The 25,249-nt window shown below is 39.9% G+C and overlaps 1 protein-coding gene across 1 annotated transcript in view; it reads left to right on the top strand.

Annotated features, from left to right (window-relative positions):
• The first annotated feature begins 4,405 nt into the window (after positions 1-4,405).
• The window catches only part of abca2 (ATP-binding cassette, sub-family A (ABC1), member 2), a 70,446-nt gene continuing 49,602 nt past the window's right edge, over positions 4,406-25,249 (top strand). The window contains exon 1 of the mRNA XM_062384851.1: positions 4,406-4,722. Coding sequence (XP_062240835.1) covers positions 4,657-4,722 — 66 coding nt within the window. The 5' untranslated portion in view covers positions 4,406-4,656. The remainder of the gene's footprint in view (positions 4,723-25,249) is intronic.

Here is a 25,249-nt window from a genome sequence, read left to right on the forward strand (position 1 = left end):
TGTGTTCTTGCAGCTCTGCGAATGAGGGCACATGGTTACACAGCTCTTGTAGGCACCAACCACATCATAACTGTCACATGAGCACTTTCACACCCAGAGCTGAACCTCCCTGTAGAAGCTCGGTGTTAAATACAGTTTTGACTCTTTGTGCCCAGCAGTTGGCAGCAAACTGAGACAGCTGACTTCTTCCTCAAACCTCATCTATGCAAAGAACATCTTGACTCACTTTCATAATATCTTATCTTTTCAGGCAAAGTATTAATGTCTTAAAAATCCCATCATTCTAATAGACACCAGTTGTCAAACCCTCACATATAAGACATGTGCCGTCTTGACCAAATGGAAAAACACAGTTTTAAAATAAACTTGTGAGTTATCAAGGGCTGCCCACCTGGTTTGTGGGGTGTTGGTGGACAGGCTTGCATTTGGAAAATGGGGGAGATCAGACAGGAATTTATTATTATTCTACAGGTGTCTGTGGTGAGTGGGGTTAACAACGGTTAAATGAAGAGGGACTGACATTACCACCCGGGGAATAAGACTGGAAATCATATGAAAAACCTTGAATACTGTTTGAGTTTCAAATGAGAAGACACACAGGCGTGTTGCTTACCAGACACAGATTTGTTTTTTGAATACCTCAAATGCTATTATTAGAAAACTCTAAATAATCAACTGATAGAGGAGTTTAAAAAATGAAGATTTCTTAAGCTAGAGAGGCACTCGGACAGCATTTACCTCTTCCAAGGCCCAACAGTTGCTTTATGAAACAACATTTAAATTCACTACATAGTAAATTTTTATCTTGATCTACAAGAGACAGAGGAGCGAGAGACCAGGAACAGTGTTGTACTATCAGGTTATAGCTCAGACTAGTTTGTATAATAAAAGGAATGATGATTTTGGATGTAAAGATGTTAAATAGCTGCAACAATTCATATAATAATAATAATAATTATTATTATTATTATAATATATAATATTTATCTGAATCACAAAGGCAGTGACATGTAGTAAAATAGATGAAGAAATGTGGGGTAGAGAGACAGGAAGAGGTCAGGATCCATTAATTATTATAATCTATAAATCCAAACGGAAGCAGCACAACCAATATCACAAATTAAATATAGCTAAAACAGCAGCTGATAAATTTAGAAAACTTAAAACCGAATTTGCCCCCCACTCACCATGCAATTAAATATTTCATTTACTTATATAGCATTAACATTGTGCCTTTGAATTGGTATTTGGTATACTCTCTTTATCTTCTTTACATAGGTTTCATTGTACTGTGTTATTAGTATTCTATAATATGTCTATATAACAGATGAATATATATTTATATAACATTACCGTTTATGTTATCATGTATTTAATCTTAATTATTCATCACATATACAAATACTTAATGTATACTTACAGTATTATTATACTTGTTTCATCTCCCCTGCTTATTATCTTGTCTTAATTTATCTTAACTTATCCAAGTAAACTCACCAGATAAATAACACTGACTAAATAATATATAATATTGTTTATTTAAATGTGACAAGTTCCAGTAAATTACAGAACTTTTTTCTCAGATTTTAAATAGTGAAAATTCAGAAAAAAAATTAAATACATTTTTTTTTTCCTAATGCAACAGCAGCTATAAAAAGCTTTCCCCAAACCTGCATGAGACCCTGAAAGAAGCAGACTTGTTTCATCCAGCCCTCTGCGTTCATTTGCCAATGCTCTGTAAATAATCCCAATTTAGAAATGGTTATGTGACCTTGCCAGCCTGGAGGCTTGTCAATCTCCCTGCTTTTCAAATTTTCACTAAAGCTCTTGAAATCTGTCCAAATAAGACCAACATCTGCCAAGAGGACGTCCCGATGTCCAAATGTATACCATAACACAAGAATACAGGTTGAAGAATTAAACCACAGACAGTTATTTGTTCTTAGAAAGTTATTTAATTCTCAACTTCAAATATAATATATATGACTCGCTCGCAAAAGTTCTATCCAGTCTGGGTATAGGGCCTCCTACTACTGTGACACTGCATTGGACCAAACTTCAGATGGAAGCCATCCAAGAACAACCTTGATCAGACGCCAAAATGCATATTAACTGGAACCTTTTGATTTACAGCCATGGTTCGTAATCCTGGAAAAGCTATAAGAGCAGGCTAACCTTTGAAAATATGCACCTAATCAGCCCCACCCACTCCTATCGGCCCACTCTTCAAAGCTTCACCCATGTGAACATATACTGTATTGCCTACAGCCACTAGAACCTGAATTGTCTTCTCTTTTTAATTCCTTTTTAATTACTTTATTGCAATCATGATCTTATTTTATTTCTACACCATTGCACATTTAAAAAAAACCTTTTTATACATTTTAAGTTGAATGATAATGGAAAATTAGCAAGACCATTAATTGGTTGACCCAGAAAACCAAAGGAAGCTCAAAAACTAAATTAACCAGCCATCCAAGAACAGCAACAAAAAACAATTTAAAAAAAGGTCAGAGGGCTGTTTACCTGTTTATACATGTTCTAGACTAAATTAGAGTATGTTGCTATTTTAATGACTCTATGTTGAGGGTACATTTTATTCCATTTTGTTATGAAGTCTCTTATTGCAAAATTGAGTTTTTCCTTGTCCAAAATGTATTCTTTTGTTGATAGCCATTAGGTAGGGTTTGGTGGGTTTGGTTGTTTCCATATACTTGTCACCTGATTAATGGAAGCCACATTTTCTGTGACTCGCTTTCAAATTTTCTGCTTTCATCTCTGCTTCAGCAATGTATGTCTTTCCGGCTGAAAACAGTCCAGTGAGATCAAGGGCAGGGTGCACACAAGTAGACAGGCAGGTCAGTGACAGACAGGCAATAGTTTAATTTAGAAGATCGTGCAAGGGCCACAGACACATGTGGTCTCTTCAGACTCAGAAACCTGAACTTGCATGGACACAACCTGATTTATTGATGACCATCGGGAAACGTGAAGAAGATTTCAACAAATTAGTTAAAAAGAGTGTCCATTACCAACCCTACCTTAAAGGCTGTCACACGGAAATCACATAAATCTTGATTCAATCAATCAATTAATCATCAGAATTGGCCTCATAGGGCTTAAAAAGGTTCGACATCCTCAAGAGTAAGGGAAAACTACCAAGAAAACCAAGGATGGACAGAAGCCTAATATGTCATGAGTAACTGATCATCAACAACATTCCAAAATTTACCACATTTTTGAGAACAGACAATAACATAAATGGATAGTTATATCAATGTTTATAAAAATATAAAGCCAGTCAGAGATGTAGGGAGGAGCAATGACAATGATAATGATAGAGGAATTAACAAACACCTCGATGTCAGTGTCAGAAAGTTTCCCTTCCTCGTCACATCGCTTGATGCCGTGCCTCCGGCAGGACTCACTGTGGAAACCCATTGGTCAGCTTCATAATTTAATATTCGTCACGTGCTTTGGCCGGGCTCTTTGCCTGGGCGTATTTTATTTAGGATGTGCGCTGCCCGCAGGATGTGCACCGCCCGCAGGATGTGCGCACGCAGTTTTTTTATTAATTTGATTTAATTTAATATTTTTTATTTGATTTAGTAACAAACTCATTTATATTTCAGAAATTGTAACTGCTACTTGATTTAACAAAATACTTTGTTACATGCTCATTACAGCTAAAAGTAGTGGAATTACAGTAATGTGTTACTTTGTACCGCGTTACTCCCAACACTGATTGCCAGTAGTATATTTTAGCAATCTAGCTGTAATGATAATCCCCTATCAGCTGCCACCATAGTCAGGATCCATGATGTGGCTGCAGCAGTGATCCTGGATAAGCAACACTGGGGAAGAAGTCAAGTCACTTAATAAAGAGGAAAGAGAAGCTCCATGTGGTGTGTGGAATCTAGTCCAACAGCAGCATACAACGATCAGGACCAAGACATACCTGAACCAGCTCTAACTACCAGCTTTATCAAAGAGGTCGGTTTTAAGCCGACTCTTAAACGTAGAGAGGGTGTCTGCCTCCTGAACTGGAACTGGGAGAGGAGCTTGATAGCTGAAGGCTCTGGCTCTTACTCTGCTTTAGGGACAAGCAAGCCTGAATTCTGGGAGCACATGCTCCAGTGGGATGATGTTGTCCTATGATGGTGTCATATCACTAAGAGCTTTGTGAGGAGGCTTTTGATTGAAAATATAAATAAAATACGCACCTTTTGGAGGTCAATTAAAAAATGTCAAAAGGACTAAGTGATGCTTTCTTTGAGCTTACTAAATTGGTAGGGCTCTTGCTTTGAAAGGCAGAGTCGGAAGTGTTGGTTGTCATCACTGTGGTCAGCTTATATTCGGCTGGTGTCCTTCTCCAACTCACATCACTTCGGTAAAAACCCGAGCGCAGACACAGAGTAGCTAACCGACACAGGAAGGATGACAGACCAAACAACGACAGTGTCGCTCGCTGTGTAGACGAGCTCGATATCATTTATTCTCGGCGAGGGGCAACACATTTCAGCACCGGGAGAGGTGCGCGGACATACCGGGAATGGGGATAGAAATCCCCCCGGTGATCGGATTCCAGTCGCAGGCCACTGCCGTCATGCTCTCTTGGTGAATTCAGGACACCGAGGAGCAGAAGCTGGAGGTGAGATGGGATTCCTGCACCAGCTCCATCTCCTGCTGTGGAAGAACATCTCCCTGAAGAGGAGGGGGCCGGTAAGACGTTCACATCTCAGTGCGTGACATTGTTGTGAAAGAGGAGCAGAACAAGTGTGTGCGGCAGTGTGCGTGTCTGTTGAGCAGACGGGCGTGGGTTCAGCTGCTGCATTGCTCACTGTCTGAGTTCCTTCTACCACAGCACCTGCCTCTGACTGCAAATGTTTCCTCCATCACACATTAGAATAACACTGCAGTGAGCGCAACACCCATCACGATGGTGATGAAGATGCTGCTGCTGCTGTTGGGAAGCGCAGCCCGTTCTCTGTATGAGGCTCCTCTATCAAACAGGTTGTTGTGTAGCTGTGCACCAACAACAGTTGTGTAACCTCAGTCTGTATTCATTGGCCTCAGCTTTGAAGAGGCCCGTGCAGTGTTCAGTATACAAGCCCAGGATGTTCTGTCGAAGCGGCTCTTTTTATTTTCTTCTTTATATCCACAAGGCTGCAGGTAATCTGACAGGCCTGAGGGATGTTATTGTGAGCTTGCAGGGCGAGGTCATGTCAATGATTTATAACCTCACAACATGTGGCACTGTCAGACTTCACCTCCTGATCAAAAACGAATGAGGTGCATATACATATCTACATGTATGACACATGTGGCAAAACTGTAAAGAAGTTAAAGTGGTCATTAAGACTAGTAAAAAGCGCACGCAAATACAGACCATTTACATTTATGGGAACAGGAATATTACACAGAATGTTGAGATGTAGGATTTAGGTAATTATCAGAGGTTAAAAACATGAAGTGCCCATAATATGCTCTTCAGGTTTTTTCAATTCCCCTAAAGAGTTTCTCCTGCCAGCAGTCTAGAAAGAATTATAATGTGCCAGTGAGCCCATGTGAGAAATAAAGCACAGGATTATCTGGAGCATTCTACCACACGCAAGCGGATATGTTGACATTTCTAACATGCAATGGAGGCAAATAAAAAAAAAAAAGAAAAAAAAGAAAAAAGAATACAATCATCCCTAGACGAAAAAGAGAGCCATACATGCAACAGACACAGATGTCAACTTGGGAAGACTATGAGATTTGAGAGCTTTTGGTAATAAGCGTCGATTTTGGTTTCGACGTGCTGTAAACACAGACAACTCTGGAGTGGAATCTATACACCACGTCCCACCTCTTGCCGGCTACCCCGTGCCTGAACACTGCGGATGTTTCTGTGTTGTTATGAATGCGTCTGACTGGGGTTCATGTCTGAAAACGGCTCAAACATGTAACACAGCTGCCTACTGGAAAGTTTGTCTCAAGTTGATATAGAACAAACAGCTATGTTACTGTGGTTACATCAGTGTGAAGTTAATCTGAAGGTTGACCAACACAAAATAGTGGGCTGACTGACCAATCAGAGCTGACTAATTATTCAGCAGGGCCAAAAACAGAACGTTTCAGACAGAGTTTTAAAAGGGGCACTGCAGTGAACAATGTTAGAAAAATAAAGTACTCAAAATAGCAGCATGAAAATATTCTAGTAAAGCCACAAATTAAAGTGATCAACATTAAATGTCAACATTGGCCATCTTGGCTACATAAAGGCTCCAAGAGATAGAAAGAGAAGCACAATTCTTGGTATTAGGTCAACACACAGGAAAAGTCGGATCTTGGGTCTCAGGAAGTTACAGAACACCAATGCTCCTTATTGATTGGGGTGTTCAACCAAGGCTTGACTCTTGGAATACTTGATCAATATGGGTCCCATCCAGACTTTTCCTATCTCTATCCTCTCCTGTCCTTCCCTCCCCATCTGTCCGTCCCTGAGCTATCGCCTGTCCCTAATCCATGTTCCCTTCCTGTCTCTGGTGGTCAACAAACATTGATACTCATATGAGTCAGTTCAGGCTGGTTTCTTTTCAGTGACAATGTACCAACACTGTGTCTACACCTATGTGAATGTGAATCAGTGTGTGTGTTTGAGCGACCTTTCACCAGTTACTGCGGCCACAGAGAAGTGTTTGCCATTAGAGGTAGTCATGTTATTTTAGTCAGCCACAGTGTGTAGGAAGTGGTACAGCAGTGCTTGTTGACCTCTTCAAAGCCCTACTGTATGATTTTATATCAGTTTTAATTAGGGATGCACCGATATGGAGATTCTTGGCCGATACTGATATTTAAAATAACAATCTGGCCGATAGCCGATACCGATATTTGTTTATTTTCTTTTTGTTGTTATTCATTCACCCTTTTGTGTCAGAAAAATAATTAAATCATTATTTAAAAAGCACTATTTAAAACATGTTCAGCCCTTCATCACTCTTATCTTTTAATGAGCACAAATTTAATCAGATTTATGAAACAATCTTTGATTTAACTAAACTTTATTTAACAGAGACATATTATGCCCATTTTACCGCAAGTTGAAATGGTTCCTTGGGATCTTAATGAAATGACTGTAACATATTTTGGTCAAAATACCACAAGGATAATTTAAAACAGCACCTTTTTACCCTGTCTAAAACAGCCCTGTTAAAGTATCATTATAGAGACACTCCTCTCATTGATTTACGGTAGCAGTATTGCCCGTTTATTAGATGTGTTACGGCTTCTGTGTGTATGACGTATGTTGTCGATTCCCTTGTTACCTGTGCATGAGACGGATGAATAGAGCCGATGCACATGCGAATAAAGTACTTAAACAGACGCTACGCTCATACTTTTTCAAGTTACACTGCGTGAGTCAAGATAACTTAACAAGCCCTCCTCAGTTTGACCTGTTTTTAGTGTCGGGCAGAAATCACATCGCGTCAACACCAACCGTGGCCCTTCGCGATGCTTGTTTTAATTAAACAGTCGGATTCCCCTGGTCCGCACCAGTTCTCAGGGTTCCCCCAGCGGTCGCCGTGGCTGAGGTGATCCGCGGTCCAAGAGAAAGAAAGCCCCCGCACCAGCGACGCCGTGAGGCGCCACCGGATGAGGACCTCCCGGTGCCGCGCACTGAGCCTCCGGCGGCGCGGAGAGGAGGGCGACGGAGCGACTGCTCCTCCAGCCGCGGCACGTGCCCAGCGGTTTTACCACAAATATGAACATCGGCCAATGATATCGGTGAAAGTCAAGTTTATTACCGATAAGCCGATATCAGTAAACGAGGCGAATATCGGCCGCTACCGATGTACAACCGATAAATCGGTGCACCCCTAGTTTTAATATTTGGAAAAAGCCTAATAACAGAATTAAAAAATTGGCTGGTTTTTAACCTTACTGAAAATGTTTTAACTATTTGGGATTTTGACTCAATATTAAAAGTCAAGTTATTTATATTGCGCATCAAAAAACAACAGGAGTTGAGCCAAAGTGTTTTAGGTTCTAAAATGTGTCGATAGCAGGAAAATACCTAATGTGTTGCAGAAGATGAAAACAGAGAAAGCTTGATCCCGGTTGCAGCTATTTTTAGCCCATCTACCCTCAGACATCAAGCTCAGCAGAGGCACAGGACAGCCTCTGGTATAATAATAGTAACAGCTGCATCATCCCTGCCTATAGATTTATAATCGTGCTGCCCTGTTTTAGCATCACTGCCCATAGGATTGATGAGGAGAGCAGAATGATGGTGTCAGCACTTACCTGAGATACCTATGACTCATGTGTTGGTCCCTCTGACAGAGACAAGATAACACATAGAGGAGCATCATGGCCCAGCTGCTGTAACATTTACTCTACCTAACAAAATTATAACAGATTTTCTAAGTTACAAATCGGATTTACTTGCTTTACTTTCGTATTTCCATTTGTAAGGCTATTTACTCCTTGATTCAATCTGGTGGTAATGAATGCAGCTGGCAATGGTAATGATTGAGACATGGCCCAAACAACAGAGTGTTTGTTTACATTTTTTTTTTCTTTAACATGGTTTCCCTAACTTTACGTAGATCTTATCTGAAGTGTTCATGTTCGATTTACTACTTATTTGATGCTTGGAAATCAGGGTGAAACCTCAAGAGTGACTGCTCAGACATCGATAATGAAAACTCCACAGTACCGAGCGGGCTCTGGCGCCATATAAAATTAATTGCATAAGAGTATAAGGAGGTGGGGATGCATTGGCCTTGGGTAAATAAGTCCTTGGTCAGTACTCAGCAGTCCACCTCAGTGGACAAGCAACACTAGTTTGTGTAATTTTGGCCTGAGTAGATTGACATGTGACTTTTTGAAAGAAGAGGGAGAGAAATATGCGTTCAATGCCTATCTAGCCAAACTGTAATGACCATCACTAAACAGAGGAGGCGTCATGCGTCATCTCAGACAGTTAGACACTCATTCACACAATAACTCATGACCTTTACAACTCACATGTGAAGACCTCAAGCTGTTGACCCTGCAAGAGGTTCAATACTTAAAACCCCATACTGGTCGGAGCAGTGATAATGTAAATATTCATTTCCATAAAGGTGCAATTATTTTAGATAATAATAATAATAATATAATCATTGCTTTATTTATTTATATTGAATATAAACAACATTAAAAATTCAAATAAATCCTGGAGGGGAGGGTTTGGCTGAACGTAAAACAAACAAAACAAAAACACTGGAAATAATCTAATGCAAAGAAAAGTATTTACATATATATATATATATATGTAATTATTAAAGGCATTAACTGCCCTTTTTTATCTTGGTGTTGTATGAATGCTTTGTCTGACTCCTCCATGTCTTCCATCTAATCCTTCCAACCTCTCATTTGGTGTGCTTCCAATTCTTGCTCGTATGTCATATTTGTCAGTTTTCCTTTTGCATGATGTTCAATTTTGTGCCACTTTCTTTCACCCGGAGAGGAGTCTATTTTGTTACTTTCACTACATTTTTTGAACTGGTGATGTTGGCCCATATATACATTTATCATGGTTTTAGTCTGAAGCAGTGAGAAGGCATTTGGTCCTGCCTGCTGATAACTGTATGCCGGTTATAGAATTGTACCCAGTGAAAGCAGTGTCTGGAAATGTTATGGTGAATTATCCCTGCCTGCCAAGGTCAGTCAAATCTATATGAATGTATTGTTGGGCCACTGGGCCTCTGATTTACCAGGATTTCTTCAAGTACTGCTGATGTCCAGTCCAACTGTGTCAGATAGTTCAATGTGCACTTGTGTGTGTATGTGTGTGTGTGTGTGTGTGTGTGTGTTTGAGAGAGAGTGAGAGAGAGAGATAGCTCAATAGCACAAAGCTTTCAATAACAGTGCATGTTTTATTTCATTATTTGTTTATAATAATAACAATAATTATAGTTATTTGTATTACAACAGCCCACATGATGATAGTCTAATATTCACTATCCTTTAATCTCTGGTTTGGTCTCCACTATCTCCTTATAAACTTATCTGTCTTTAGCTGCTAAATTATCCACTATGTTCAGCAGCTATCTCTAGCTTTTCCCTGTTTGCTGTCTGCGGCTGGCCAGGTTGAGTGCAATAGGTTTTTTATAGCTTTATTGCTGAAAACAGTTGCTTGCTGCTGCTCAAAATGGGGCTGATGGGATAACAGTTTATGGGGCATATAATCCCAACAATGAGCTGGAAGAGACTGAGACCTCTTCTGTGGGTCGATATCATTATGTAACCATTTGTCTGTCCTTAGTTAATTGTGGAAATTTGTCTTGATAAAAGAGAAAGCTTTTAAGTAAAACCGCAATGTGTTGAGAATTTTAGGAGAGCCTTACTAAAAGGTCTGTAGAGCTTAACTACATAGTAGCTGTCCTCCCTAATATTACATAATTTGTTTTCTCTCTAGGACCAATGTAGACTTACATCACTAAACTACAGAATGAATCACCTGTCATGTTGTATGAGTCAGTCTGAATATTAACTAGATCACAACATTTTTTATTTTACTGGTAGAGTATTGAAGCTTGGCACAGGAAATGGAGTGGTCCGCCACTAAGCCCAATGCTGCGTAAACACTATGTGTCAGTAGGTGTGTGAGACATGCATTGTAAAACATTGAGTGTTTGATATAAGTGTTTTATAAATGCTTTACCACATACAGCTTCATGTATTAATATGGTTTTCTTTATTTCTGCAGTGTAGATGCAATATGGTGAAGGTGAGTCTGACCTCAAAACCAATGTAGCATGCAGTAACCAAACACACTGCTGGGATCTACTGAACACTTAGTTAGTCTGACCTAGATCTAGTATGTCTTTTAATGATCCTACATTGAGCTGGGTAAAAACACATGGCTGGGTAGCTAGAGAGAGAAAGCTGGGAAAGAGATAAACCATTTTCTAAGGAGAAGTGAGAGAACGGGAGTGGATAAGAGAAAGAGACAGAGGGAGCTTTTAGAGACAAAGGGGATGGAGGATAAAGTAGCTGACTGAAAGGGGGGATTCAAATTTGTAGCAGAAGGTTAACTGACAGCCAAATTAATTATATATGCTATCTGCAAAGTCTAATAGACTAGCAGCTGGTTCACTGAGGCCTCGCACTGGAGACAGGAGAGGATATCTATAATATCTATAATATTGCTAATCCTGACAGGATTAGCAATGTATGGATGTATGTATGGATTCTGTGTATCATGGACTCATAAAGAAATAGTCTTAAACATTGAATATAGAAGGGGAGGTTTCCTGTCCCAAGACAAGATGTGCTTCGTTTAAAAACATTTACACTCAACCTTCCCTCCAAATCATTCTAGACAAATCCCTAAGACTCTACAGAGGTATGTTTGAATGCAACAGATCATGATTAGCTAAATATTGTATATAACATTGTGTGCAGAATATAGACATCATACTCATCATACTTTATGCCTAAAAAGAAATTGAATATAGATGAAATAATGTTTTGGCCTTAATTGAAATGTTATCACTGTATGAAGTTATAAGGGCGTCAACCACCAAAAGTCAACACAATCTCTATTTTGATAAAAGTCTTAACATATAGTCGCCTTTTTAAAGAGTCTGCAACATTTAGAGTGGGGATTAGAGTTCTAATAAATACAAATTAAACATTATCTCCTTTTTGCTCTGAGAAAAATATCTGTCTCTTTAGCAGCTAAATGCTCTTTTGTTCGCCAGATGTGGTCTCTTACGTCTGTGTGCTGTTGGTGCTGAGCAGGTGGGTTTGTCAGTTATTTTTAATTGACAGCAGCTGTCTGCTGCTGCTGGAATTTAGGTCGATGAGATCAGAGTTTATGAGCCATAAATTCAAACCAATAACCCAAAAGTGACTAATCACTCTGTGAAGCTAGGGGGAACTGCAGAGTTGGTGATAACAAACAATTGTCTTACACACATTACAGAAAGGACAAGAGCGTGATACACTTTCCTCAAAGTCAACAAATGTAACCAAGTTGTTTTCTTGCTATTTTAATTCAATGCTGATGTGAGGCAGGCTTCAGTGGAAAAGAATCAGACTCCAATTGTAAAGCATAGTGCGTTTGTCTGAGTTGTGAGTCTGTCCCTTGAAGAGTGACTAAGGACCAAGCACTGATGCGTCATCTTGGACACCGAGGACTCATATGTGGCTACAACCTCAAAGCAATGAAAATGAGTAGACAAATTTGATTATGGCTGTAATTTTCAATCCTTATGCTTTATAAATTAAAAAAACTTGAGGACACTCATGTCCTCGCGTCCTCACATTTAGCTTTGGGTGTGGTATCCATACTACCAATGACTGAGCAGACAATGCTGATTCCCCAAAAATTGTGCCCTGCATTATTCTCTTCCTGTTTCTCAATGTTTTTGCTTTGAAAAAAAGACAGGTAAGAGTTTCTGAGGTGACACAAAGACTATCTGAGGAAACTGGTGTTTTAGTGACTGATCAGACAGTGCCAGGGGCATTTCATCAAGTCAACCCCTTCTTGGATGGACGGCATCCAAGAAGAAAATCATTACAGCAAAATTGAATTGATATATGTTTGGTGTGGAACTGGCCAGGACTACCACAGAGACTGCCAACTGTTTAACATGGAGGTGGGAGTGTGCTAATATGGAAAAGAGTGAAGGGTGAATGATATTTACAGACGTTATTAATATAATTTTGAATACCTAAATGCTTCATGATAGGATGACTCAGTCTCAAAAGGGGAGTTCTATAATGTTTGAGAACAACACCATCCAAACAGCAAAAATCCCTATTCAGTATAGCCCTCTTTGGTTTAGGCATAGTACAACAGCTGGCGGACTGTCCTTCAGTACCCTTGGCTGACAGTCTGTGCCAGACAGTGTTGGACACTTAGAAACACGTTACAGTAATGTGATCCCTTTAGTCAGTCCTGGTTCTGGTGAACAATATCAAATTCAACTAGGGCTACGTTGTAGCACTGAACGGGCCCGAGCACACGCAACTCGGGACCTGTTGCTGTGGTGGAGAGAGCGAATCAGTAGGAGGAGGAAAATATTGACACATGGAGCTGTTCATGCTTGGACTCTGATCATGAGACAGAAGTTTGGTGGTGATAGGACAATGCACAATGACATTGTCTCCTTTGGTGAAGGAGGATCCTTCGCCGCACTTCAATGTTTACATCGTTTGAGGAAATGTCACAATTCTGAACATGGTTCTATGACTTGACTGAGCTCTTTTGAGCTGCATATTGGAGCCGTGCATCAAAGTAAAAAAATTTCACTTCCTGTCGACTATGAATGTGTGAATGAGGTTTGAGGCTAATAGAACAATGCACAGCGGAGTTATAATAAATCCCTCTTTCTTGGCGAATCATCAAGATTCTACGCCACGGTCACACAGTGCTATGAAATCGTATATACCAATGTGGTTTATATCTCAATAGGGCCATCCACCGTCTGGCTTTGGCCCTTATAATTACTTGACTGCTTCTAATCCCAGTAAAGAGCTGATATGTTCGACATTATTGGGGCCTTATTGTTCGCTGTCTGACTGATGGGTTTGATTGAGGGTTGATTGCAGTTTGGTCTCACTGTTGGTCTCACTGTTGTGGGTGGTAATATCTAACAAAACACCTCCGGACAATTCCAAAGTGGTCTTATTTAAATGTTGTGTGTTTCTGGCTTGGTCGATGTGGCAGATGTTAGCCCCAGCTAAAATTATATTCAGGAGTTATTTTCTTTTTTTCTCTGTTAAACACTTGTGATGTGGTTTGCAATATTTGGAGTTATTTAAAGGCACCTGTTACAGAGCTGACAGCTAAACAACTAAAGTAAACTCTATTATAACCCCTTAACTTTGCTCTTGAGTAAATAGGGAAGTACTGTATATACTTTTCATTGAGAAATTAACTATAGTCTTCATGTTACGTCTGCAACACTGGTGCCAGTAGGTATTAGCTGTGTCAGACAGGCAGCAGTAGCAGTCGATTGTGCTGGAAAAAGAGGTTCAGACAGCCTATGAATTATTGAGAGCTTCTTCCTTCCTCCAGGGGAAATGCTCCTGAGACGGAAAGAGAGACTAAGATTATATCTTCAGATGAGAAAGAGAGAAAATAACACAAGAGATAGAAAGAAAAGGCCTTAACAGGCCAATAAGGCATTGATTGGTTCATCTGTCAAAACAACATGGAGTAGGCTGGAGGGAAGGTAAGAAGAGGTATATGGATGCCTCCTACTAAATGAGACTTCAAGTGGATCCAGTTTGTGAAATGATAAGGTGAACCTCAAAGAATGTAATTCAAGAAAAAATAAGTAAAATGACAAGAAGAGTCAAACCAAGAAATCGGCATGGCCAGTATGTAGGGCTCCATAATATTAGATGATTTCAATTCATCACAGAAATATCTACATCAGCAAATATGAATTATCTCCTGTTTATAGTTTCAAACCTTTTTTTGAATTTACCACCATTTGATATATTTAAATGCAAAATTGTATAACAGAAGAACTATGACATCATAATGAATGTACTGTATGACACCCTATTTGAAAGCTTATCCCAAACCTATATTTCCACTCAAGTAGGGCTTCATTGATATTTAGATTTTTATAAAAGAAATATTAAAATAACTGCACATAAAGTGAATGTCTGGTCATTCACAAATATGTATAATATATAATATCTCAAAAAGGTCTAATGTATTTAAATAGAATAACAACTCTAGATCAGTTTGTTTACAAGCTTGATAAACAAACTGATGTTTAGTTGTTGATACATTTAGATGATTAATGCTTTGGTGCTCACCAACTCCATACAATTAACCTAGGGATTGAATTATTGAGAATCTACATAGCATGTCCCTGGACAAATTTACCTCAATATCATGGCTCCATTTCACAATCATCACATTGCAGACTCCTGCTCCAAATGATGTCACACAATAATGCAGCACCTGTATTCAAGACATTTTGGCTTTATTTTAGTATAGTGGCAAGAAGGGGAAAGGCATCGTCCATCTTTATATACACTCTTTCCACCAACACCTGAGTTGAGTTGCCAAACGCTCAACTGTCCCCCGGCAATTCTTTAACTTTCACTGGTGCTGAACAGGCAGTGTACAGTGTCATTTTAGAGCCTTTTCTCTGAAAAAGGTTGCCATCTGTGGCCTGAAAATGCCCCAATGAAAGTGAACCAATATTATTTTTTTTACATCTAGTATAATTTTTATAAACCATGAGAGTAATAATTCTGTGTAGCTTCACCACTACAACCACCACTTTTACAATGCTATAATTATTTACACATTGTCATTTGATATATTGTTACTAAATTGTGCTACTTTAATATGAAGCTTATTGGCAATTGTCCCACTTTGCAATATTAAGACCAAGATAAAATCTTGTCCGCATAAATCAACAACTTTAAAACCAACTTGGAATGTCTATTTGGAGAAAAACAAATTGGACAAGTTTGCGAACTATGTGGATCAGTCTGTGGTTGATGTTTGGCTTTTTGCACTGAGAAACAGTCACTTCCTCTTTGAGTCTGATTCAGGAGAAATGTTTGTCTATTTCTCTCTCAATCCACCCTACATTTCCCACAATATAAATCTGTGAATAGAAACCCTCCATTCTCGGTTGAGAAAGAAAGAGAATACGTTTTTGTAAAGAGACTACAGCACTGTCCATTCTCTGACTAAATTATTCTTGTTCTCTCTCTTTATCTTAACAGATATTTAGCAGCTTGAAAGAGCACAGCAAACCGGCACCTCTTTGGTTTCAGTCAAAATATTGAAGTTGTGTTACTTAAATTCATCCCCCAGAAACAGAATATCTTGTACTGTACCGACCTGAGAGGGAGGAGAATGAACATACAAATGGCTTAATTTATGGCATGATAGCAGTTGGGTGCTACATCATGACAACGCCCAAGGCTTCTATAATTCATAGCCTCCCATGTTATCCCGTATTGTTCTGTGTGCAATGACATGGCATGTTCTGCCCTAAGTGTCTTAAATGCTTGTTTAGACAATATATATCCTACATGATATTTGCTCAGTATTGGTAAGATATAATTAAATTGGGATATTCACTAAGAATGCGCAGCCTCTCTCAAGGCACAGTAATGTTATAGTAGTCCTATAGTAGAGTAGTTGTAAACCCCACAACTGGGTTTGACATAAGCCACTTGTTTTGTTTTGCTCATGTCTTCATCACTGCTGCATTAGGTAAACTCATTGGACCCTTGGACTCTCCAAGCGCTTTCAACTCCATGTTCCAGGCAAATACATCTATATTGAATGATACCACACCCTGTGGATTATGTCCAACACCAACATTTGGAACCTGTGTGGATGGGAATGTGACCTTTATATAAGTGTTAAGTGTTAGGGTCAGGAAAACTTTCATACAATGGACTGGAATTTGCATTCTGTCACCGATGTATAATTAACACTAGGTGTTCATATATCTTAACCCCAGTTTATTTGCTGTTTTGTTCTCTGATGTTTCACAAAGAAATAACACATTACAAGCAGTATTAGTTGACTCTGCAACTGGACACCATGTCTCAGATTAACCAGTGTAATAATATAATGACCCTGAAACAGACTAGTAGGTTAATTTAGGTATTAAGCGGGTAATGTTCCCAATATTTATTTGTAAAATTCACATATATTAAAAAAGACTATATGTTGCCTCTATAGATTGGGAGATAGCTCTCTCAAGATTGTCAACAAATGGCTGTAACAGTTTAGGTTTTGAATTGATGCAAAATCATTGATTTACTCTTACACTCCTGTGATTTGTCTGCTATTTGTTTCTTCAAAGCTTCTGGTCCAACACAGATATGAAGAAATGGTTTGCAAAAATCAATGTGTGTGTGTCCTGAGGGAGGACATAGCAACATTTGTACCTGTGGTTTAGGCTTGGAATTATCTTGTTTTGATTTACATCACTTATTTATTCTGCTTGACATGCAACATAACTACCTCACATTATTACCTACTGTATTGTATTGGGCCGTTGCTAATCCAGCCAACACGCTGAGTGTCTTTTAGTTCCTTTATTGGAGGGCAAATTCATATTCATCAAATTCTTAAGCCAAATGAAATTGTGCAGCAGCGGCTATAATTTGGACATACTCTGTAAATGGGCCTTGTTTTTTGGCTGAAGTGCCCCTTTAAAAGACAAGCGTTATTAGAAGGAGAGGCTGCAGCGTGGAGCAGCCAGACTTTAGATGACAAATCCATTTAGAGGGAGTGAATTCCTCCCACAGAGGGGAGAGGAGGGGGGGGGAGGAAGAGCTTTTAGTCTGGGTTCAGTCTGTACTGCAGGAAGTGAGGAAGTAGTCCTCACAAGAGTATGAAAGTCCATATCCCTGAGAGATCTTACATCTCGTTCTACTCTCTCTCTCTTAGCTTCAGAACTCTGCAAACATAAAGGACTAATGAAAGTATGTGGACAGTGACACATAGTTTTGAATCAGACTAATCTTGTGTAAATGCAGGCAAACTGATTTTTTTCTGATATTACTTTATACATAATTTTAATTTTAGAATTTCCGCAATCCATTCCATAATCAATATATTATTATTTACACTGAGGTCTTGTCATAGCAGTTAGCCACAAACCTAGCTGTTAAGCGTCAGCAAGTAAACTGGAGAGTTGTTAGTTTGTTTAAACAGCGGCTTATCACAGTCACAGTGAATACATCCTTTTGTTTAAGGACTGGTAACTCTCAGCTAATTGGAAACTTCAGGTCCTTAGGACCTACATGAGCGCGTCCTGGTCAAGATGAGAAGGGTCCTTCAGAATAAAACACCAGTGCTTCTGGTGTGATTTATTTAATTATAACAGCACTAGTGAAAGTAATCTCAGAGTCTGACCGACACAAGATGTTTATTATTTTTGGAGACATGACTCATGACCTTATCTGTAGAAATATATGATTCAACATCAACGTAGTGTACTCAAGTATTCTGATTTTACTGAAAAGGGGGATAAGCATTTGTCTCAACCCTATAAACCGTGATTGTGTACTTGGCTATGAGGAGATGTCACATACCTTCTTCTGCATATTTAGCAGATCACTGCTGTTTTTTCATTAGGTCCGTTGTGATACACAAACCACTGCCAGACAATGGATCCAGTGCTGTTCCTGAATCATTGTGTCCACCTCCATCTTGTATTACCTTTAGTAAAGGTGCAACTACAAACTTGGTTTGGTTCCTCAATTTCTCTGCACTCTTCAGGCTCTTTCCAGTTCCCTCCAGACAAAGAAAAGCACATATATGTTGCACACACTATCTCCGGAGAGTGGTCTCAATGTACAGTGGTTTTAGGGTTTTCATAGGTAACTGTTGAGAAAGGTAGAAAAATCTGTTCTACCTGATATAAGGTCACCTGTAATGGATCATATTCTCTTTTTCATAACTGTGTCAACAAAGAAAGTCAAAGAGGTTTCAGAGAAAAACATGTTGTCAACTTGCATTGGGCCCTCAAGACTTTTTCTAACATTACAAGACTACAACATTTCGAAACAACGAATTCCATCAGATCTATCAGCAGCAGCAGATCACATCATAACAAAGCTCATAACAGTGCATCACTTAGACTCAAGATATTTAAATCCTTATTTAAGGAGCCAAATCTCTATTTATAAAAATAATGTAAAACTACAGATTAGAAATGTATAACATCACATTTCTAAAAAGGGCATCATGGTCCTCTTTGGTTTTACACTATTCTCTTACAGCTCTGTTTTAGTTAAACAAACATAACCTTTCAACAAAAATCCCATGAAAGCAGTTTGCAATTTTGACAGTTTGGACACTTGCAGTGTTTGTTGCTACTAATATTGTGAAAACTTCATATTCTCTCTGTGGTCCTTCTTTAGCTTGTCGTCTCTCCTCATTTGTCTTCATTCTACTGGTGATAAGACCAATTGTTAATTTTTCACCAAGGAATCTATGACAAAGAGCCATGAAAGGCCAAGACTGAATATATCAGCCAACTCTCCACAAAATGTTTGTATGCTGCTACAACTTCCTCTGAGATGTGCGCCTTAAATTGACCTTTGTTTGTGTGTGTATATGACAGTGCAGGGTTTTCAACCACCCAGCAACTCTGCCCACACTGACTCTCTAAGTCTCAAACACTGTGTGCTTTATGGTTCCAAATGTTGTGAATGTCGTCACTGGTGTGCAACACATGATGACTGTCTCTAGTTGATGAATAATAATGATTCTACAGTCAGCAGAATCTGTTTGTGTGTCTGTGTGTGCTGGTGCCTGGCTGTACCATGCTTGCATGTCAGTACAGTAGTGTGTATGTGAATGATTGTGAAGAGTGAAATTAAAATATGAATTTGGGCAAAGTTCTTATTATTCTCCTCTAATTTGAAATTGGTTTGATGTGTCTTTCTATGTTTAACCTATTTATGAAATAAGAAAAATCCTACACAAATTTTGATTTGCATGGCTGTAAATGAACAGCTATGTCTCCTATTGGGTTAGTCAAATGGTTACAAGCTCTTAAGTAACAGCATTACCTACAGTTTTAAGGATATAGTGGCATTTACTTGTGAAGTTGCATATTGCATCCAACTGAATACCACTCTTCTAAGCTTAAAGGAGAAGCAACATTTGTCTTCAGGTACATTATAAAGTTGCATGGCTCTCTCTAGTGCCATTGTACGGTTGGTCTGTTCTGGGCTACTGTAGAAACATGGCAGTACAACATTTGGGACTCTGTGAAAGAGTATCTGCTCCCAAGGATATATAAAGCAAATTTAAAGTGACAAAAAAAACTCCAAAGCGATTGTTTGTTTCATGTAATTTCAAATATAATTTTAGAACTACATACAAATACAGGTGTCGGAGATTGCCATTACAGACCGGGTTGAAGAGTTCTCAGTGGTAAAATAAACATCCTATAGACATTATTGAAATGACTGGAATGAAAGTTTGGCCAGTTAACACTGGACCAGTGGCGGCTGGTGAAAATTATTCTAGGTGGGGCTGTAGGTGCCAGAAGCTTTCGGTAACTATCCCAATAAAAGAACCCAAACCAAAAGATACCATTGTTTTAGGGATAAACAATAATTATTTAATTGCCCTTTAAAAACAACAGTTTGACAGATAATGACAATGATATGAGATGTATATTAGTGAATACTCTTAATACAAAATTCAAGTTCTTGAGAGACATTTACAAGTGGTTGATGATTAAAAATAACTATATACAAAGAAAAACTGTATAATAGGAACATAAAATGTACCAATTGGATTACATATATTAGTGAATACTCTTAGTACAAATTACAATATCATTGTATATTATTGTAATATTTACAGGTGGATGATTAAAGTTAACTATATACAGAAAAACTGGTATAGGAACATAAAATGTACCAATTGGAGTCTAATCAGCATTTATGTCTCACTCCCTTGAAACCTGGAGACTGTGTGTAAATATTGAGTTGTATGAGTGAGTGAGTTTATGTCTGAGTTTGTTTGTGAGTGAGTGAGTTTGAGAGTGTGAGTGTTTGTGTTTGTGTGAGTGAGGGAGTTTGAGTGTGAGTGAGTTTGTGAGTGAGTGTGGGAGTTTGAAAGTGTGTGAGTGAGTGAATTTGAGAGTGTGTGTGAGTGAGTTTGAGAGTATGTGTGAGAGGGAGTGAGTGCTCTTATTTGTACATGAACTTTGCTCTTCTGTCTTTCTGAGTGGCAAACTTCTCAATGACTTTGGTGTTAAAGTCAGGAATGTTCTGTATCAGGTTTTTCTCCATGGAGAGCATAGCCAGTGCGTTCAGGCGGTCTTGTGCCATGGTGTTCCTAAGGAATGTTTTTATCCTCTTTAAAGTAGAGAAGCACCTCTCTGATTCTGCTGTGGTCATCGGTGTGGTGATGAGAATCTTTAAAAGACTTACAGTCTCGCTGAATGTGTCCTGAAGGTTGTTTTCCATGAAAACCTGGAAGAGAGCCAGTGCGCCACTGCAAGACATGAACTCTTCATTTTCATAGACCAGGGACAATTCTGTCTTCAGTTTGGCCTTGTCCAGTGTGGGGTAGGCTTCCACAGTGGTTTCCAGCGCTGAATCTGGGAACTTTATCTGGGAGCTGTGTTGGGGGAACAAGTCTCCTTGCAGCAGAGTGGCACTGATGAGGTGCTTGGTGAAAGAGAACCTCTCCTTGGCATGATTCAGAATGGTATCACACACATCATTTTAAAAAAGGTCACTACACATAATAAACAGTAGAATTAAATGTTTATATATCAATCAATCAAATCAATCAATCAAATTTTATTTGTATAGCCCATATTCACAAATTACAATTCATCTCATAGGGCTTTCACAGGGTGTGACATCCTCTGTCCTTAACCCTCAGCAAGAGTAAGGAAAAACTACAAAAAACCCTTTTAACAGGGTAAAAATATGTAGAAACCTCAGAGAGAGCCACATGTGAGGGATCCCTCTCCCAGGACGGACAGAAGTGCAATAGATGCCACGTGCAGGAGAACATCATCAATAATCAAAGTCTCTAGCAGCATTGATGAAGCACAGTCCATGCTCAGCAACCATCTAGACCACGATCCACCATCCAGACCAGACGCCACTTCAGTCCTCAGTCACCGTCCACCGCCGCCCACCAGGAGGACCCATCACAAGCCACCACTGCGGTCCTGGTCCACCACCCGTGCCCAATGCCAACGCGACACAGGGTCCGCCACCAGCACCACGATCAGCCCACATGACTCAGAATCCGCCACACTGGATCCAACACCGCGACCCCCGGTGCGCGATCCACAAACCGTAATCCATGGTGCGGCCACAGAGGCCCTGGATCTGCGGGTGATAAAGCAAAGGGATTCCGGGGAAGGGGGATAGGGATGGAGAAGAGGAAGGAGAAGCTGGAAAGAGAAGCTCCGTGTGTCATGTGTCATAAAATAGAACAAGTAACGTTCTGGCGCACTAATTAGCTCTAACTATAAGCTTTATCAAAAAGGAAGGTTTTGAGCCTACTTTTAAACGAACAGATGGTGACTGCCTCCCGAACTGAAAGTGGTAGATTATTCCACAGCCGAGGGGCTTGATGGCTAAAAGCTCTGGCTCCTACTCTACTTTTAGAGAATTTAGGGACGACAAGTAGGCTTGAATTCTGGGATCGGAGTGCTCTAGTGGGTTTATAAGGTATTAACAGCTCTTTAAGGTATACAGGCGCTATATTATTAAGGGCCTTGAAGGTGAGGAGGAGAATTTTAAATTCTATTCTAGATTTAACTGGAAGCCAGTGTAGCGATGCTAATATTGGAGAAATGTGCTCTCTTCTCTTTGTTCTCGTCAGGACACGTGCTGCAGCATTTTGGACAAGCTGTAGAGTCTTTAACGACTTCCTGCTGGAGCCTGATAATAATGAATTACAATAGTCCAGTCTCGATGTAACAAAGGCGTGGACTAGTTTTTCTGCATCTTTTTGTGAAAGGACATGTCTAATTTTTGAAATATTACGCAAGTGGAAAAAAGCGGTCCTAGAAATTTGTTTTAAGTGACTATTAAAGGATAAATCAGGATCGAAGATCACTCCCAAGTTCCTGACTGTTTCATTGGAAGCAAGGGCAATGTCGTCTAGCGCAGCTATATCATTAGATAATGCATCTCTAAGGTGTTTGGGGCCAAGTATTATAACCTCTGTTTTGTCTGAGTTTAATAAGAGAAAATTGCGGGTCATCCAGGTTTTTATGTCCTTGAGACATGTTCGAAGTTTAGTTAATTGATTACTTTGTTCAGGTTTTATTGACAAATATAACTGGGTGTCATCCGCATAGCAGTGGAAATCACCATGTAAATATCATTAGTATCTCACAAGGACAAGGAAAGCTTATTGTTAAATATCATAAATATGAAATAACTACATCTAAACATTTTAGCATGAGTCCCGGAACGGAGTCCCTGATACAAAACCGATGATTCATAGTACACATTCGTGTAACCGGCAATCGTTCCTGGCCAACTGGTCGTCCCACGTAGCTGAATGGAACCGCTAGCGTTCCCGGTAGCTAGCGGCGCTATTCAGTGGCGTAGCTCCCACGTAGGCTGCCTCAAAGGAACCGCTAGCGTCCGGGTTGCTCGGGTGCTACCTGAGCAGCACGTTATCTTGCTAGATGACGGCGGTACACCTCCGCTAAATCAGCTAGCACTGTACACGTGCACAATACTGAGCCAGCTAGATAACTCCAAAACGGAACATAGAATACTGTGCCCTTTCGCGAGCTGAATGAAAACAAAAAACTCTTAGGTACAAAACTGAAAGTGGCGTCACCTTCTTAATACTGCTGTAACATCCTTATTAATTTCCCTCTTTTACTTCACTGATAGTTCAACAAAGTCGGTCTCCTTTCTCATCTCTTTTTCTCTCTGTGCTCTCCCGTGTGTTTGTTTAGATCCCGCCTCTCAACCAATAGGGAGTCACTATTCTTGAGTGAAGTTCATTACCACCAACTGCTGACCATTTCACCTAACTAGCATGTTAGATTGACTAAACTGTACCTATTTTACTTTTTTAACTTATTACTGAAACTTTGTAGACATATGATTGCCCAACCATATCCCCTTGCTTTATCAACAGTTATTTAATTAGCATCTTTACACTTTAGGTATGGCAGACAGCTTCAGCTATGAGAGACCCCCTCAGATTTGGACTTTGTTGCTTTCATGGGATTCAAAACATATTTATTTGTAGAATAAGCAGTACTTAAATTATTATTTTGAAAAAAATAAAAAAATAAAAATAATTTTTAAAAATCACCTTCAATCAGGTGGGGCGGCGCCCTAGCGCCCCCTATTGGCCAGCCGCCACTGCACTGGACTGCAGTGAATATGAGCAGAAGAACACCGATCCTTTACAGCAGGGGTGTCAAATTCATTTTAGTTATGGGGCCACAGACACTGTCCACATTGATCTCAAGTGGGCCAGACCAGTAAGATCATAGCATAATCGCTTCGTACCCCCCTCGACCCATCTTGGAACACGGACCTAGGAGTCTGACGCACGCATTGAAAGTGAAAGGAGAGGGCCGGTGCAAACCCGGCTGAGGTGAGATTCCAGCCCCCCAGGGCTCCGTGCACACTACCGCGTACCCCCTGAAACACTTTGCGCACCACGTACCCCAGTTTGGTTTTTGAACACTATGTCTTGTTTGTCACTGACCGACGGCTTCACAGGAACAAGTTCTGATCTCACTATGCGTCTCTCGGAGCGAATGTTGTGTGCTGTCTGGGGACACACCCACATTTGCCGCTCCTGATATTTCATGCTGGTCTGATGCAATGTTAATTTAACAAATTAATGTGAACGGGATCGCAAAATTCACAACAATGTACAGGGCGCTGCTGCAGAGCCGCCGACCCCTGGCTACGGTGAATGAACAATTTGTTTGCTGTTCCAACGTTAAAGAGATGCGGACGTCAAAACATTAGTTCTGCCTCACATTTCCCCCTCCTGGTCACGTGCCCCACCTGTTATGCCTCTGAGCCCCACCAGTTTGAGAATGGTGTAAGATGGCTTTTTTATTTTTTTATTTCAATTTATTTTTTAATTTTGTTTCTTAATTTTTTTTTTTTAGCATGCCTTGTATCCGGCGGGCCGAGCTGGACCCCCTGGCGGGCCCTATCTGGCCCACGCGCCATATGTTTGACACCCCTGCTTTAATGGTTCAGCGTTTACCATTTAGTGACATCTAGTGGTGAAATTGAATGCTGCAGCTGAAAACCCCTCACCTCACTCTCTGCTTACACACATGAAAAAGAACCAATGGAAGACATGGTAAATGTCTAAAAGTGAAACCAAAGCGTCTTGCTCTCCCCCTGGTGGTTTGCTGCAGTAGAGGTAAGCAAATCCTCCCATCTCCATATTAGCAAATAGCCTGACGTTGTCATACTCATAATTCTAGTCAGAATATGAGTCTGATACCGCTCCATTGGGCTGTGATTATGGGGCGTGTTTCAACCGAACCAGGGAAAAAAATGCCTCTTCGCTCACTTGGATAGACCCACATCCTATCAGAGCACAAGTATGTGACGTATGTAAAGCGACACATAGTTGTTATCAACAGACCTCAACTGCACGCACGCTGGAAGAAGTAGAAGAAGAAGATCAGTAAAAACGATTTTTGCTGGTGTTGTAAAAATAATTAAAGGAAACACGGAGGACTTAGCAACACGATCAGCAGTTTTTGAG

Source organism: Platichthys flesus, chromosome 3 (assembly GCF_949316205.1).
Source record: "Platichthys flesus chromosome 3, fPlaFle2.1, whole genome shotgun sequence".
In the NCBI taxonomy this organism is placed as follows: Eukaryota; Metazoa; Chordata; class Actinopteri; order Pleuronectiformes; family Pleuronectidae; genus Platichthys; species Platichthys flesus.